The sequence below is a fragment of the Apteryx rowi genome, unplaced genomic scaffold (assembly GCF_003343035.1).
Source record: "Apteryx rowi isolate R43461 unplaced genomic scaffold, aptRow1 scaffold_159, whole genome shotgun sequence".
Lineage (NCBI taxonomy): Eukaryota > Metazoa > Chordata > Aves > Apterygiformes > Apterygidae > Apteryx > Apteryx rowi.
The window spans coordinates 1,089,731-1,105,213 of record NW_020447852.1 but is presented as its reverse complement, the minus strand read 5'-3'; the positions used below and the strand labels follow the sequence as shown (position 1 = coordinate 1,105,213).

At 41.9% G+C, this 15,483-nt stretch overlaps 1 protein-coding gene and 1 long non-coding RNA gene across 4 annotated transcripts in view; one reads left to right on the top strand and one right to left on the bottom strand.

Annotated features, from left to right (window-relative positions):
- Window positions 1-85, bottom strand: part of KIF13A (kinesin family member 13A) — a 122,321-nt gene extending 122,236 nt beyond the window's left edge. The window contains exon 1 of the mRNA XM_026059514.1: window positions 76-85. Within this exon, the coding sequence (XP_025915299.1) occupies window positions 76-85 (10 nt within the window). The remainder of the gene's footprint in view (window positions 1-75) is intronic.
- Window positions 86-274: 189 nt separating this feature from the next.
- Window positions 275-7,010, top strand: LOC112962938. 3 transcript variants are annotated; one of them, XR_003252460.1, is made up of 3 exons: window positions 275-405; window positions 975-1,061; window positions 6,353-7,010. It is a non-coding gene; the product is annotated as an uncharacterized LOC112962938 (long non-coding RNA). The 3 variants fall into 3 exon arrangements; XR_003252461.1 differs by having other exon boundaries at window positions 275-453; XR_003252459.1 differs by having other exon boundaries at window positions 393-468.
- The last annotated feature ends 8,473 nt before the right edge of the window (window positions 7,011-15,483 follow it).

Here is a 15,483-nt window from a genome sequence, read left to right as displayed (position 1 = left end):
CGGCGGGCGGCCCCGCTCAGCGGCAGCGGCGGCTCGCAGTCTCGCAGCGCCGCGCACAGCGACACGGCGCAGCGCCAACGTCCATGCCGGGCCGAGGCAGGCGGGGAAGCGGAGGGGCGGCGAGGGAGGCACGGGAGGAGGGTCCGGCGCCGGGGAGGGTGGCGGCGGCGCAGCCCCAGTCGCCTCCCTCCTCAGCCGCGCCCCGCGCCGGCACTGGCGCTCGCTACCGACAGCCTCGTTTGCATAACCGCGCCCGCCGCCGCCGCGCCCGCCGCCGCCCCGCCAATCCCAACCGCCATCTTCCGCCGCGCTGCCGAGACTGCGGCGCGCGGGCAGGCGGGCGGGGGGCGGGGAGAGGCCGCACCGCCGGGAAGGGGCGGAAGAACCCGAGCGCCTTCGGCAAGGGTAGGGGGGTGAGCGCCCATCCCCTCCCCGGACAGCCGCTTGGCCCGAGTGAGCATGCGCAAGGTCCTCTGCTTGCAGTGGCGAAAGGAGCCCCGAGGTGGCGCTGCTGCGCCTCTCTGCGCATGCGTAGAAATGGCGGTGAAGCCACGCGGGGCGCTTTGCCCTGACGTTGTCCCCGTCACGTGATGGAGGGGGGCGATGAGGCGGTGCCAGGGCGGGGTTTTCAGGTGGTGCGGCACAAGCTGGTGGCGCGACGCGGCGCGTTTGGGGGGCTGTGGGCTCGGGGATGTTTCCCGCTGCAGCCTTGTGCCGGACTTGTGCCCCTCCGTTCGCGAGTCTGCCTCAACGGCCCGCCCCGGGGCCCCGCAACAGGCTCCCCGCCGCGGCGGTTTCCGTTGGGCGCCTCCCCCGAGGCCGTTACGCGGGCCTGCCTCGCCCCGCCGCCCGCCTCGCCTGGCGTGTTCTCCCTCCTGTTCCTCCCCCTCCCCCTTTTTAAGCCTAGATCCCAGGTGCAAGAGGAAGTTTCCAGCGCGATTGTAACACGGTGAACTTTCTCTCTCGAAATAAAGGTTGCCTGCTTGCTCTGCAAAAGATGAGGTGCGACCAAAATGTGAAAAGCAATGTAAGAAACAAGAAAAAGCAGCATTTAAGGCCAGGTAAAGTATTGGGAATGATTGTGGGTACTGTCCAAGAGAGAGGTTGTTAAGCAGGATGGGATGGAAAGGTGAAGGATGAGACTGAAGGAGCAGGGTGTTGTGCAGAGGCATGCAGAGAAAATGTTGGCCAAAAAAACTGGGACAGTGATAAAGAGGTTGACAGTTCCAGATAAGTTGGATATAAATTTATGCGATTCACGTGTCATTTTAAAGTTGACCAGATACACATGAAGAACTTCTGGTTGGGTGGAAAGGAAGGGAGCTTGCTGCTACCAGCTCTTGATGAGCAGAGACCTCTGAGGACACAGCAGTTTGGGAGCAGACCCCTGCCCTGTCGGGTGTCACGTGGTTAACAGAAGACAGCATGTACCTGGCCTTCCCCCTTCCTGTCTGGACTTGTGCAAGCATCTGCCAGGCTCCAGAATCTCAAAGTAAAAATTACAGGAAATACATGAATATTAGGGATTTTTTTTCTGAATGAGATAACTGTGTTTAGAAACAAGAAGAAGGATTCTTCAAAGTTTTAGGCTGAATGGAAATGGACATACTGAAGGAGTCAGCTGATAAACATTAAATTGAGAGTCACTGCTATGATTTGTGAAGATTTATGTTATCACCACAAAGCCACTGAATTATCTCACTGGACAGCAGGTTACATGGAACTTACAAAAGATCACAATGAAAAATCCATAAACTGACCAGAAATAAATATTTTGGCATTTGGGGAATTTTTGGACAAAAGTTACAGAATGGTCAATTAGAAAATAATTGCCTGGTACATTCCTGGTGCTAGCACTGATGACCTAGGTAACTGTGTATTTTGCACATGTTTAAAAGGCTTGGACCTAAAGGTTACAATCAGATAAAACTACCCCATTCTCGGGCTGGAATTTATGTCCTTAGAAAAGGGCTGTCTGTGAAATGTTGAGAATGCTCATATGGTGCTTCTTTTCCAGACAACAACTGGCAATTAAGTGCCTGCCCAAATACCACAGGAAAGAGTTGAGTCCATTCACTAGTAGTGAGTTCAGCATCAAGGAAAAACATTATAAACACTAGTGCATTATCCCAGCAACCAGGAGCTCCAAGGATGGCTTAGCATTCAATGGATAAGCCAAGAAAGATTTTTAGTAAAACTGCAGTAGACTTATGATCCTCTGATAGCCTTCTTTTTGAAGTATCATTAAAACTTTGTTTTTTTCCCAAAAGTGTTTCCYAAGCTTCAGGAAAATATATTCCATGGAATCAGTCCATATCATCTAATGCAACTAACTGGCAGGAAATCCAGACCCAAAATAGTGATATCGGTAGCATTTTGCTTACTGAAGAGACAGGTTAAAACCCAGCTGGGATTATTCTGTCTACTCTGAGGCTAAACTACTGTAAGGAGAATGGGCTAAACAAAAAATGATTAATAGGTCGTTGCCATGAGAAATAGCAGACGTTTCAAAAAGAGGTAAAAACAACTGACGGTACTGAGAAGGTACAGAGTCATGTTATTTCTCCCCCTACCCCCACTCCCTCTGGGGCCAGCCAGAAGAGTTTTGGGTAGTGAGTGACTGAGAAGAACTGAAAGCAGAGAGGAGCCTGAAACATGTCTGGAGTAGGTCCCGTTGCCCCTGAATGGCCAGTGATTACAGGAATGCTGAAAGGAAATGTGAGATATGCACTTAGCATGGTGAAAGAGAAACTTTACCAAATAGAGTTGGGTATCTGGAGAATGACACTAGCAGTAAACCTCTAGAGCTGGCGCACGCTGATTTCTTGCCTGTAGAAGTAGGCATCAGGAATGAAGTTTGTTGTGAAATGCATCATAAGTATGTAGTTCAACCATGAAAGAAAAGGAGAGATGTTGAAATGAGACATCCTACCTATGACTGTAAACTGTAAGAACCCAGATCAAAGTAAGTGCAGGCTTGACATAAGGCATGATGTCTGAAATGACTGTGCAAAAACTGAGTTCTGCAAAACTTGGGTATTATTGGGAATGATAGCCAAGATATTTTGGGAAGATAGCCAACAGATGGAAGGAAAAATATTCCTTCCATCTCTATTGTCCACCTCTTAGTGGAAAAATATATCAATGCAAGATTATGTAAAAACAATGGCATTTGCTGAAGGGAAACTAAAGGGAGTCTTTATGAGATTGTCTATGATTTTGGCTTTGGGAAAAGTCTTGAAAACAAATTCTTGCTAACGTCTGGAATAGGCCTCTGAAAGACATTCAGCCATTTGCAGGTGCAGTAAGCCAGCCATGCAAAGGAGTTTGAAAAGCGAAATGCAACCTATTTTGTCCTAATATAGACTGTGGCTGTTCTCTTCTTGTGAAATTCTGATTTCTCCTGATGTAAGCTAAATGGGAAAAGGATTTTTGCTCTTTGATTCATATCAGCATGTCCAGAAAAACTACTGCCAAGAATGACATGCTGGTTCCATAACTTTTTCTGTCCTTTTGAGGAAGGGTTTTTGGCAACGCCTATATCAACACCTGACAACATCTGTTAGGCAGCGTGCATGTAGCAGAATGGGTTTTGGTCTCCTCTGAACCTTTGTCATTACAGCAGAATAGGAAGGGGCTTATGTTAGAGGGGTCCCATTAGATCTTTCATCATAACTAGCTCAAAGAGCAAGCTATGCTTGACAGAATCATCAGGCCTGAAAAAATTATTAGTTTTTCATGGACTTGGATATTACAACTGGTGTGTAGGTATAGATATATCTTGCAGTATTGGAAAACAGTTTTTAAGGTCCTGTAAGAAGGAGAAAGAAATAATGGACTTGATATAAGAGCCAGAGTGTATGTTCCAGGATAGCAAATTCTTGACTGTGTAGGTAGGGGGATATTAGCCCTTTGGTCAAAAGATCAGTGGAAAAGAGTTTACCATGACCATCTTTCAAGCAAAGAATAGCCAAAAGCTTTTTCAAAACCTCACTGGGCAGAAGCTCCACACGGTCAGAAAGTCTTTACCACCATCTGGAAATGAAACAGAAGCCAAATAATCAAGTCTTCATTTGCATGTGTGTAACTTCTTATTCTAGTGCAACTGGTTTGACTTTCATTTAAGTTTTGGTACAGAACTAAAAAATTCTAGGGCCCATCTGATGGTGTGACTAATGGAATCTGTGGTTTCTGTGAAAGGACTTCATCTGGTAGTGTTTATTTAATTTTAAGAGGATTCCAAAGGCATTTAGAGTTGATTAGTCACGTATACCAAAGCTCAGTTGTGCAAGATGCCCTGTGATGTGCCTGCCTCTGAGGTACAGATCACTATGTCACATCACATTTGGGATCTTTATTTAACATTTAAATAAAAAGCAAAGGTAATATCATTTTTTTATGACTATTGTTGAGCATCATGCTTACCAACACAAGACTCTTGAATGTTTTCAAAGGCTTGTTTTTACACCAAGGTGCCTCAAGATAAATCCCTGTTTGCACCTTCATAGCAAAGATAGTTATCTACAGTGTAGGTGGTAAAACTGCACTAGGTGCTAAGAGTTAAGAGTTCCTAAGTGCTGAGCATATGGAGAATGAAGAAGGTAAGCACAGTTTGCTGACTGCACTTATAGCCCTAATTTCTCTCCTTGCCCAGACTGGGGGGATGCTGAAGATCAGACCTCCAAGTCTGCAATACCCTGGAAAATCAATTAATTTAATCAGGCATCCAAATCTTTATTTGGATGTGTCTTCTGTACTCCTCTGTGAAAAACAAAAACTATCAAAATTTTATAAAGTAACATATTGATTGCAAGTAAATTCCTGTTTCCTTAAGTAATGGAGGAAAATAGTGGCAAATGAAAACTAAGAAAACATTTCCAAGCTTACTTAGGGTTTTCTGGGCAATTATTGTCTTTATTTAAGCTATTATAAAATCTTAAACCCTCCAGGCTTTTTTCTCCCAATCTCATTTTTCAAAGCTTTTCTTTATATCCTTTTCTTTTTAATAGCTGGCTGTGTCTGAACAACATGGAGTATCATGACTTTACAACAACAGTGTAAAACTTGCCACATAACTACAAGATCTGAATCAGGAAAACAGTCTCTAGATTCAGAGCAGGAGGAATGGTCTTCCAGACTTAGCATCTGTAATGAAAAGATAGGGCAAGAAGAGGTAGAAGGTAACTGGAGCTCTCAGAGTTCGGTGTCCTCCACAGAGTATAGTCACTGAACATAGAGGTGACATGCTAAAGTCCAGCTGTTATAGCATTTGCTTATTAACTGTTTAAGAAAAATGCTTAAAACCAGCCCTGCAAGTCAGAGCTCAAAAAGAAGTATATACATATCTGAGATTTCAAACTTCTACGCATATCTGTGTCAGAAAAGCAAGTGTATGACAGGTATCTGTAACAACATTCTTTTTGAAGAAAAGTTTCAGATTCTTTGTCATTCTCTAATTCACTTATAAGAACAACAGAGGAGAATATCAGCTATTCTAGCACATGCAGTGTACTGCAAGTCTACAAACTGAACAGAAATTGAACAGGAAGGGGAGGCAAAAAACAAAATGAAAAAGAGAAAGAAGAGGTAAAACCTCCGTGAGGCTTTTTCAATCTTTGTAGGTCCCAAAGTACAGATATTTAATTGTTTTTTGTCTTTATTTGTATTTTTTTTTCTGATAAGTAGAAGTTTTTACATATTTGGAATAAGACTTCAGTGTTAGTGTTCATTTCTACCTGTAACTATGCTTTTGCACTGACAAGGAAAGAGGATGTTTGGAATACGTTGGAGAATGAGGAAGAAAATGGCAGATGGAAGCGAGTGTAATTCAGGCCTCTAGGATGCTTGTCTTCTGGCATTATATCAAACACAGCTACCATATGGAACCCTTTATATCTCTGTCTTCACTACCGGTAGCAACTTTGGATGAATGTCTCTCACCTGTCAGCATTTGTTAGCCTGATCAGTTTTCACGCCCCATTGCGACTGGCAAGGGATCCTCATGTGTCATTCACCCATCAGAATTAGCTGCCAGCTATCCCAGACCTGCTGATGGGTGGAAGATACCAGATGAGAAATGACAGCTTACTGCTTCAGCAATGAGTAAAGATGAGAGCCAGGGAAAGTGAAGGCTGAGGGTAGGTGAGGGGAACAAGGGTGTGAACACAGGGGCAAAATCAATTGAAGCCATACTTCCCTGATTTCCAGTCCCTGCTTTCCTCCACCCCCATATTTTGTTCTGGTTCTGCACCACTGCAGTCAAAGGGAATTTTGCAGCTTCAGTGAGGGTAGGATCGAGCCTTTGTCCAGCTCTTGCTTTCCATCTATTTCATTTTTATTTCTTCCTTTTCAGCATTTCCATGGATTTGTCCGTCAATCCACAGTTCAACAAGGATGGGAAAGAAAATATCACGCTACTTACTAAATTTTGGTGGGATCCTCCAGCTGCTCCTCATCTTCCCAAGGCACATCAGAGATAATGTGAATTAGCATTAAGTCATGTCCATGTCTTTTCAGTGTAAGAAAAACATATATTCTGAGCAGGAGGATCAATTGTAATACTTCATGACATAGAAACTGGGGAGTGATACTGGGCATCCAGAGTTAATCCCTGAAGTCCTGCTGGTAGGGCACAGTGTTCCATTGACCTTGTTTCTTCCACTGAAGGTGGGGAGAAGTGTCATGATGCCTGCCAAGAATATCCGTCTTGTCAGCAACCTCCGCAGCAAATATCTTGCTGTGCCTGACTGGTGCACGCTGTCACCAGCACGTCTAACTTCATTTTGCGTCACAGGAGCCAGAGAAAAGGAGGAGGTGGCAGCAGTGAGAGGTTGGAAAGCAAAGCAATGTTTTCTTTCTTTCAGTATTGAAAGTGTCAAAAGAAAAACAAAGTGTTTGATTTTGCAGCACCCAAAATTTACAAGATGCTTACATGGAAGCTTTTTAAGAGCAAATTTAACCCAAGCCACAGATTTTCTAAGATTGACCAAAATTAAAGTTTTCTTTGTGTTTCCTAATTTTTGCTGAGCATTTCTTTAAATTAAAATCTACAAGAAAATCAAAACTTGTTTTCAACCCAGAACCCCTTACAGCATTGTCCAGGCTGGGAGAAAGAGGTAAAATGAACAAATACCATGTAATGACACCAACAGATATTTTTAAGGCTAATAATCCAATGTATTATTTTTAAATTAGGAAGAAGCATAGGAAGAAATCCTAGCACAAAATAACTGATAAATCTTCTACTGATGTTGATGAAGACAGGATGGATAGTTATTTATTTTTTAGGATAATATTTAGCATATAGGAGGCAGACCTGGCTATTATAAAGGGGAGAAATATTTCATATTGGAGAGGTAAGATAAAATATGACTTTACATGCATAAATTAATGTTCTGGTTTGCACACAAACTTGTCTTTTTCACTGAATAAAAATGTGAACCTTTAGACAGGACCTAGGGAGGCAAATGCCCTGCTCATAATTGTACACTTGGAACCAAATTTCTGTCTCGTATACATCAGCGGGCTTTGGGGATAACCCCACTGAAGAAGTACTTTGAATTTACAACAGACTACATGAGAGCAGGATTTTACCCAGTGCTCTCAGCTAGGTTTTCAGACAGCTTTTCCACTTCCTTTTTGCTCCAAATTCAAGATGGATGTTAGTCTGGATGTTTGCCACCTCTGCCTTACCAGAGATCCATTTTGACTGTGTCTCTAAAACTGTGCTGGAGGCAAGAAAACATCATCTATGTCCAACATATTTATGGTGACACTCTGGGCCTAGAAAGTGGCTGTGGTGACAGATGCTGTTCTAACAGTGCAAAATAAAATAATTTTAATTGTCAGTGCTAGGAATAAATGCAGAATACATGCACCAAAACTTTACCCTGTCTGAGCACTGCTGCTCAAAACTACATATGGTGACTGATGGCTGTGTATTTAGATTCCTGTGTAGTATATTGCTTTTAACAGGCACTACTGTTTAAAGCTACCCCAGCTCTGAACAGAGTTGGCCTATAGACTTTTTCAGTGGTGAATAGGCTAAACCTGTTCTTACAGCCTAATTTACATATATTTTGAATGATCTGTTTTGCTTTACCTAGGTGAGGTCTTAACCTGTTCCCCACCTCTGCCTCCATACCCGATCTGGATAAGCGAGAGTAGATTGCACTCTGGAATTGAAGGTGAACAATTACACTGAATGTCTCCAAGGCAGATTGAGTCATGTCTCCATCAAGCTGAAATGTTCCTTGCTGTGAGGGAAAATAATATCAAATGTAATTCACCTTATCAGATCAGACATTTTGTCTCTGCCTCTGATACAATATTGCAATAGAGTCTTTTAGAAACTTCAGTGCTATATGCAGCACAGTGGATATGGCTAACCTATTTGAAAGTAGCTGCTTAACTTTAGCTACATTTAACTACATTAACATTCTGTGGAAGATAATCCCTTTGCTCAACTCACTTAAGAACAGAGGGCAGGGAGCTGTATTCCCTGTCTCCTATCACTTAATAGGAAGAAATAGTTTCAAGTTATTGGGGGAAATTTAATGGGCATTGCCACCTAGAGATGAAAAGTCATATTAAGAGAAATAAATAGGAAGCAAAGAAGGAAACAAAAGTAGAAAAATTTATCTTTATAAAATAAAATTATAATACATTTACTGATTCATTAGCTTTAAACTGCTCTCAGTGAAGATACACAGATATTTTATCTCAGATGTATTTTCCTGCACTGTGGCAGTCTGACTGGAATTTTTACTGACTCCAAAGTGAACTCTTCTGTCATTTCAAGAGGGATTTGTTTTATGGCAGGGAATTTAACACCCCTGTAATCTTAACCTCAGAACCAGGTAGCTGTTCTGTCCTACTGTAACAGTTATTTGTGAACTATATAGCTCACATTCCTTAGCTGCCAGGGAACAAGTGCAGGGTTGTGCACCTGGGGAGGAATAACCCCATGCACCACTACAGGTTGGGGGTTGACCTGCTGGAAAGCAGCTCTGCTGAGAAGGACCTGGGAGTGCTGGTGGACACCAAGTTAAGCATGAGGCAGCAATGTGCCCTTGTGGCCAAGAAGGCCAATGGTATCCTGGGGTTCATCAGGAAGAGTGCTGCCAGCAGGTCGAGGGAGGTGATTCTCCCCCTCTACTCAGCCCTGCTGAGGCCACATCTGGAGTACTGCGTCCAGTTCTGGGCTCCCCAGTACAAGAGGGATGTGGCACTACTGGAGCAAGTCCAGCRAAGGGCYACRAAGATGATTAGGGGACTGGAGCATCTCTCTTATGAGGAAAGGCTGAGAGAGCTGGRCCTSTTTAGCCTGGAGAAGAGAAGRCTGAGAGGRGATCTTATCAAYGTGTACAARTATCTGAAGGGAGGGTGYCAAGAGGATGGAGCCAGACTCTTTTCAGTGGTGCCCAGCGACAGGACACAAGGCAACAGGCACAAACTGAAACACAGACAGTTCCATCTGAACATGAGGAAAACCTTTTTCACTGTGAGGGTGACAGAGCACTGGAACAGGTTGCCCAGAGAGGTTGTGGAGTCTCCTTCTCTGGAGATATTCAAAACCTGCCTGGACGCGATCCTGGTCAACGTGCTCTAGGTGACCCTGCTTGAGCAGGGGAGTTGGACTAGATGATCTCCAAAGGTCCTTTCCAACCTCAACCATTCTGTGATTCTGTGATTCTGTGAATTGAGACTAAGGACACTTGTGATCAGGAAGCCAGTTTACAAACACTGTCCAGAGCATTACAATAAATATTATACATTTGCTAAGTGCAAATCTACATCTTATCACAGAGCTGATCAAGATAGGTAGAAATATTGAGTCTGCAGTCTCAAAGTCTCCTCAGTTAGTGCACGCAGTCTATCTAACTTTCAGCAACACTCAGGTTCTGTTTCCAAAGACATGATTTCTGCTCAATGGGGATGGATAGGAAAGCCGTAAACACGAACAGTTTGATATGTGGCAACAGTCTCTTAAAATAAAAGTGCAGAAGCTTTTTTAACCCTTAGCCTCAGTCACAGTCTCCCTGTTGGTTTCCCTTCTGCTTTCAGAGAGAAGATAAACTGTGCTGGCCACCCCCTGTGACACTTGGAAGCCAGACTCTGCCACTCTTGGCTGCCCATGGGAGGAGGGTGGGTAGGGAGCAGAGGCTCCACCAAACTTGCTTACTAAGTAAGCTGAGCTAGTAAGCATGCTGGCCAGGCCAAAATTTGACCTTACGCAATTCTTGGTGATGCCTGCAATATGTGCTCTAGCCAAATGTGTGTATCATCCCAAAGTGTGGAGGCGAAAAGACGCTACTGCTCTTTCTTCTTGAAAGAGACTGGAAAGGAGAACAGCAAACATTTGGAGGTCTGCATCTAAGGAAGCTGAGGGAGTCAAAGCCTTGAGAGAGGAGGTGGAATTGCCTTTGTTAAAACATGAGGAAGTTAGTTCAGCACAGATCTTGGATCCGCTCTAATGTCTACTGAAGTCAACAGGAAGATTCCCATTAAGTTTGACAGGTTTCATCACTTCCTGTATAAGGTGAAAACAAGAGCTGAAGGTGCTAATTAAAGTGCATAACAAGACTCAAGACCTTTTATTTAAAAAACAAAACACCCAATCACGCCACCACACACACAGTTCTCTCTAGCCTGAAGAAAATATTTCAAATACAATCATCTAATAATCAACAGAAAAGTAATCAGCAACAGATCACACTCTCCTTTTTAGCTGGAAGATTGTCATACTGCGACCACTGGGAGAACTTTATTGTCATTTCACTTCAAATCTCATCCTCTTTAATTCATAGCTAATGGAATGACAGAAAAGTTTGCTCTTTACAGGAGAAAAAAGTAGAGAAAAAGACTGTCTATGCACGCTTCCAAGCTCCTAGTACTGAGTCTACACCAGCATTTGACAGCGAAACTCAGAGGAGTCATCTTCAAAATCCAGCACAGGAAGGCCTATGGATCATTGGGACCAGTCTGCTGCTATTGCAGACAACTATAAAAATGCCAGTGACTTGCTACCTAATTTAGATTTTCCCTACATAATCACTACTACAAATGGAGCTGCACAGGGTGATCTAGGGTAGAAAGGTTCCTAAAACTGTTAGTCTGCACATGGTTTCAATTCTACAGCCCCGCACTTCTTTTTCTCTTTTAATAAAACTTGCACGTCTTTCTCCAAAACACATTCCCTGAATGGTTTAAGCGCTTTCCCACCATTCATATTGTGATCTGAGATTTCCTCCCTTTAATCTGACAGTAAAGATGAAAGGGTATTTTAGAAAAGAAACACAGCAAAACCAAAACATGGACTGAAGCTCTGAGTGGATTAATGCTGCTTCTGAAATCAAAGCGGTGTGAACACACACACACACACACACACACACACACACACAGTTTGACTAAACAGCGGCTAATGAGAAATGCAGTTCTGAAAAACACTTTAAGGGACTAAACACAAACTAGGAAGAATGGCTGAGGTCTCTGCAATAGTCAAAAATAAAAATAACAGAATGAGTTTAAGACATAAAAAATTTACGCTTATTATCAAGAAAAAGACTTGAGATTGAAATTCAACACAAGCGAAAGGGTGAAAGTCCATTGCTAGATATAAATGTTTGAAAATAATTTGGTCAAATGTCTCTTATTTCTCTGGTGAAAGAGATACAAGAAAGGGAATTTTTTTTCTGCCTTCAAGGTAATTTTTTCTAAATGGGTATTTGGGGTTTTTATCTCAGTAATACCGACATAACAAAAACATGAGAAAACCATATCAGTTGCATTTTAATGATAATACCGTCCATAAACAGCTTTATGAACATCACAATATAACTGATCTTACATAGGATCCCAAGGTCTAATCCTGGGCTTGGGGCGACCTCAATTTTGCTTTACTGTAACAGGAAAAAAGCAGTTCAGTTATCACCTGTTCTTTRAAGGTCTGCATTGCTCCATTTGAACTGAAATTAAGAAAAGTTAACTACCCCACAACCTTAGAAATCCTTTCACAWAGTCTTCTTGGGGACTAGAACCTACAGTGTCCTCTTTACCACTATGAAAACTTAATTCCATAACTATCTTAAATTGTTGACTAAGACCAATTACCTCCTCTTCAGTATTTGCAAGAGCAGTTCACATTTATGTCCTCCACTGATGACAGCTTAGAGTGAGTCTCGTCCCAGATTGCTGGTTACTGAGCAACTGCAGATCCCCAAAGGGAGGTGTTGTACTGATCCACATCAGTCAGATGGACCGTTAGGAAGCATACAAGTATTTAGTATGCTACAAAAATAAGAAAAACTAAAGCATTACATGAAATTTGTTTGGCAAAAGATTTCTGGTGTTGAAAGAAAGTCATAATTAGTTATAATATTTTATAAACATGCTCAGGACTTTTGGCATGTAAAAAAGCAAACCAACATTCCCAGAAGTTGTCATAATGAAGTCTGCTGCAAAGACTTCTCCAGGGCAAATCTCAGTGCTAGCCTGAATCTCCCTGACTTCAAGCCCAGTCCTGCAGGGTTTATTTATGTGGTCAATTCCATTTGCAGTACTCACGACTGCATGGATAAACTATTTATGAAAGACCAAGCCTCAACTCARACAAGTCACTGTAAGGAATAATAAGAATAGAAAAAGAATATACATATTTGAAATATTTCAGGCTCCATAATATCATACTGTAAAGTTAAATTGATGTAGAAGTTGAATTGGAAATTGAAAATTGATGTAGACTCATAGAAGGGCCCTACTTCCTACCTAATTAAGCACTATGACACAGTCATATTCCTTTCATATGAAGACTATTTTAAACCTTTAATATTTAATCTGTCAAATATTTTTTGGTAGCTGTCTTGTAGAACTATCTCTGATGAGATCATGTTTCTTCTCAGGTTACCTTCTTGGACTGTGTTAGTAAAGGACACACCTTTATTTCTTACTTTTAATAGAAGTCACTATTTATTAAATACTGGTTAATACTGGTTACTTTCCATAGTATTTCCATGTTATTCAGGAAATCATGCTGGATGAACATAATAGTTTAATGTGGTTTTTCATCTTTTGACTGTTTATATTTGGAACAAATGACAGTAAATGGATTACCTTCTGAGATTTTGTAGGTGTGACAGTTCTTTCAAGATCATCTTCTCTGTACTATAAGTTTTTAAGGCAAGTTTTGATGGATTTTTTTTTTAAACATTTTTACAGTTTCCTCAAAATAAACTGTTTCATTTTCCAAGCTGTAATTTTATTTCCCTAACCCAATATCCTGTTTAAAATTGCTTACCTTTTATTATAAAGCATATAGCTTTGTAATTATAGGTACTTAAAATGCTTTACGGAATCTTCTGACTAGCCATGTTTTCGTGATTTAAAAAACAATATATTCAATGAAAACAAGCTTCATTCTCACCTCAACACACTGTCCCATATAGTACTCACCTAAGAGCAAAAATTACCTACAATAATAGGGGCCTTTTGAAAAATATTATACATGCATTTATTCATTTATAGGGAGTACACTTCTGTGAAATGCTTAGTTTGCTCCAAATGTTTAGTCCCCATGCATTTGTCCTACAAATAYAGAGTTGAAAGTGATTGATAGTTCTCCTAAGTATCACCATCCAAAAAGTGCCTAACTGTGACTGTGAAATCTGTTTAAAAATAGGTTATTCCCCTGCCGGAATTCAATACTAATCAAGAGGCAAGTGCCCTTCCCTTATCTTCTTGCCCATTTTCCAGACCGAAATGCTTCATGTCTTAAGAATGCATGCCCTTTACTAGGTCTGTGGGTGTGCTCTGTGCTCTCGTTTTGTGGGAGTTCCCCTTCTATTTAAGCCACAGACACCCTTTTTTTTTTTTTCCTCCTTTTCAGAGTCAATCTCTTCTCTTCCTTTTCATCCTCAAAATGAAATAAGCAACTTGATCACTGCAATGGGGCAGTACATCTCCTCAGAGAGTGTTTGCAAACTCTGTAACTACACAGCTTTGTGGTGTACACTGGAAGCAATTATCTAAAAATACACTGTGAAATTCATGACAGATTTTCATGATTTATAGGGAACACCAAAGGAATTAATAATAACAAGATCATCAGTAAAATGTCAAAACTCCTTACAAAATCAAGAAGACAAATCCCAGACTAAAGGATAATTAAACACAGACTCTCCTTCGTTAAGGCTCTAACCTTGTAATGGGAAGTCTGAAATCTAGTCTCCAATCTGCCAAAAGCTCCCCTTGATTTGCAGCTCTCGTGTGCAACTGCAGAGCCAGAACGTTTATACTGTTTGCCTCACAGAGATATTGGAAGGCCAAGTTAAAAAAAAACTGTAAATCTCTTGGAAAGCAGTGGACCAAAGAAGCATCATCTGCTTACCGGAAACTTCTTCTATATTAGCTCTGAAGCTATGCAGGAAAATCACACAGAGGTTATACTAAGGAAGCACTCTAGAGAATATCTGTATATTTATGTAGCACAGTATCAAACTTAAACACATTACTAGCACATTTAGTTGAGCTATTGAAGTTTAAAATGTAATATGGAGTGGAGGCATGGTCAATGCCCACTTTGATGGAGAAACATAGAACTGTTACATATTCCCTCCGACTGACGTCAAGCCCAAATCAGTATACAGCAGAGGGGGAAAAAAAGATGGGTTGTTCTTTGGATTAACATATTTCAGGTTTAAAGATTTACGCTTGTGTAATTGTCTGTTTGGGATCTTCATATGCAATTAAGGGTAATAATTCCCTACTGCAATCATTAGCATAATGGGTTTGTTGAAGAAGTCAGGCAAAATCTAAGTGTCCTCAGCTCATCTCCAATGAGATGGAGGTGGTTGGGGCACCACAAAGCAGGCAGATCGATGCTGTATTTCAGGTCTGCTGGACCTGCTCCTCTTTATAGCCAGTGGCTATTTATGTGACATGCAATTTTTGAATTCTTCTTGAAATGTTGAACTCTGTACATATCTATACAATGTCAATCTCTGTTTTGTTTTCAGAGCCTCATTTGTGCCTTTGTGATGGTTCTGCAGGTTTCGCATAAAGTTAAAACATGTAGGCAGGGTCAGGAAAAAGCCTCTCACATTGCTGGGAGCTATGCATTCAACCTGGAAGATCCTCTGTTCAGATGGAAGCACTTTTGGGCACAATTGGTCAAACCAAGAGAACCCCTCAGGTCAAGTGAGCTGGCAACTGAAACAACAGTCGTTGGGGCTGGAGATGGACAGGGCTCACCAAGACACTGCACAATAAAAAAAGAACAAGTTCACAGAATCACAGAATCACAGAATCACAGAATGGTTGAGGTTGGAAGGGACCTCTGGAGATCATCTAGTCCAACCCCCCTGCTCAAGCAGGGTCACCTAGAGCACGTTGACCAGGATCGCGTCCAGGCAGGTTTTGAATATCTCCAGAGAAGGAGACTCCACAACCTCTCTGGGCAACCTGTTCCAGTGCTCTGTCACCCTCACA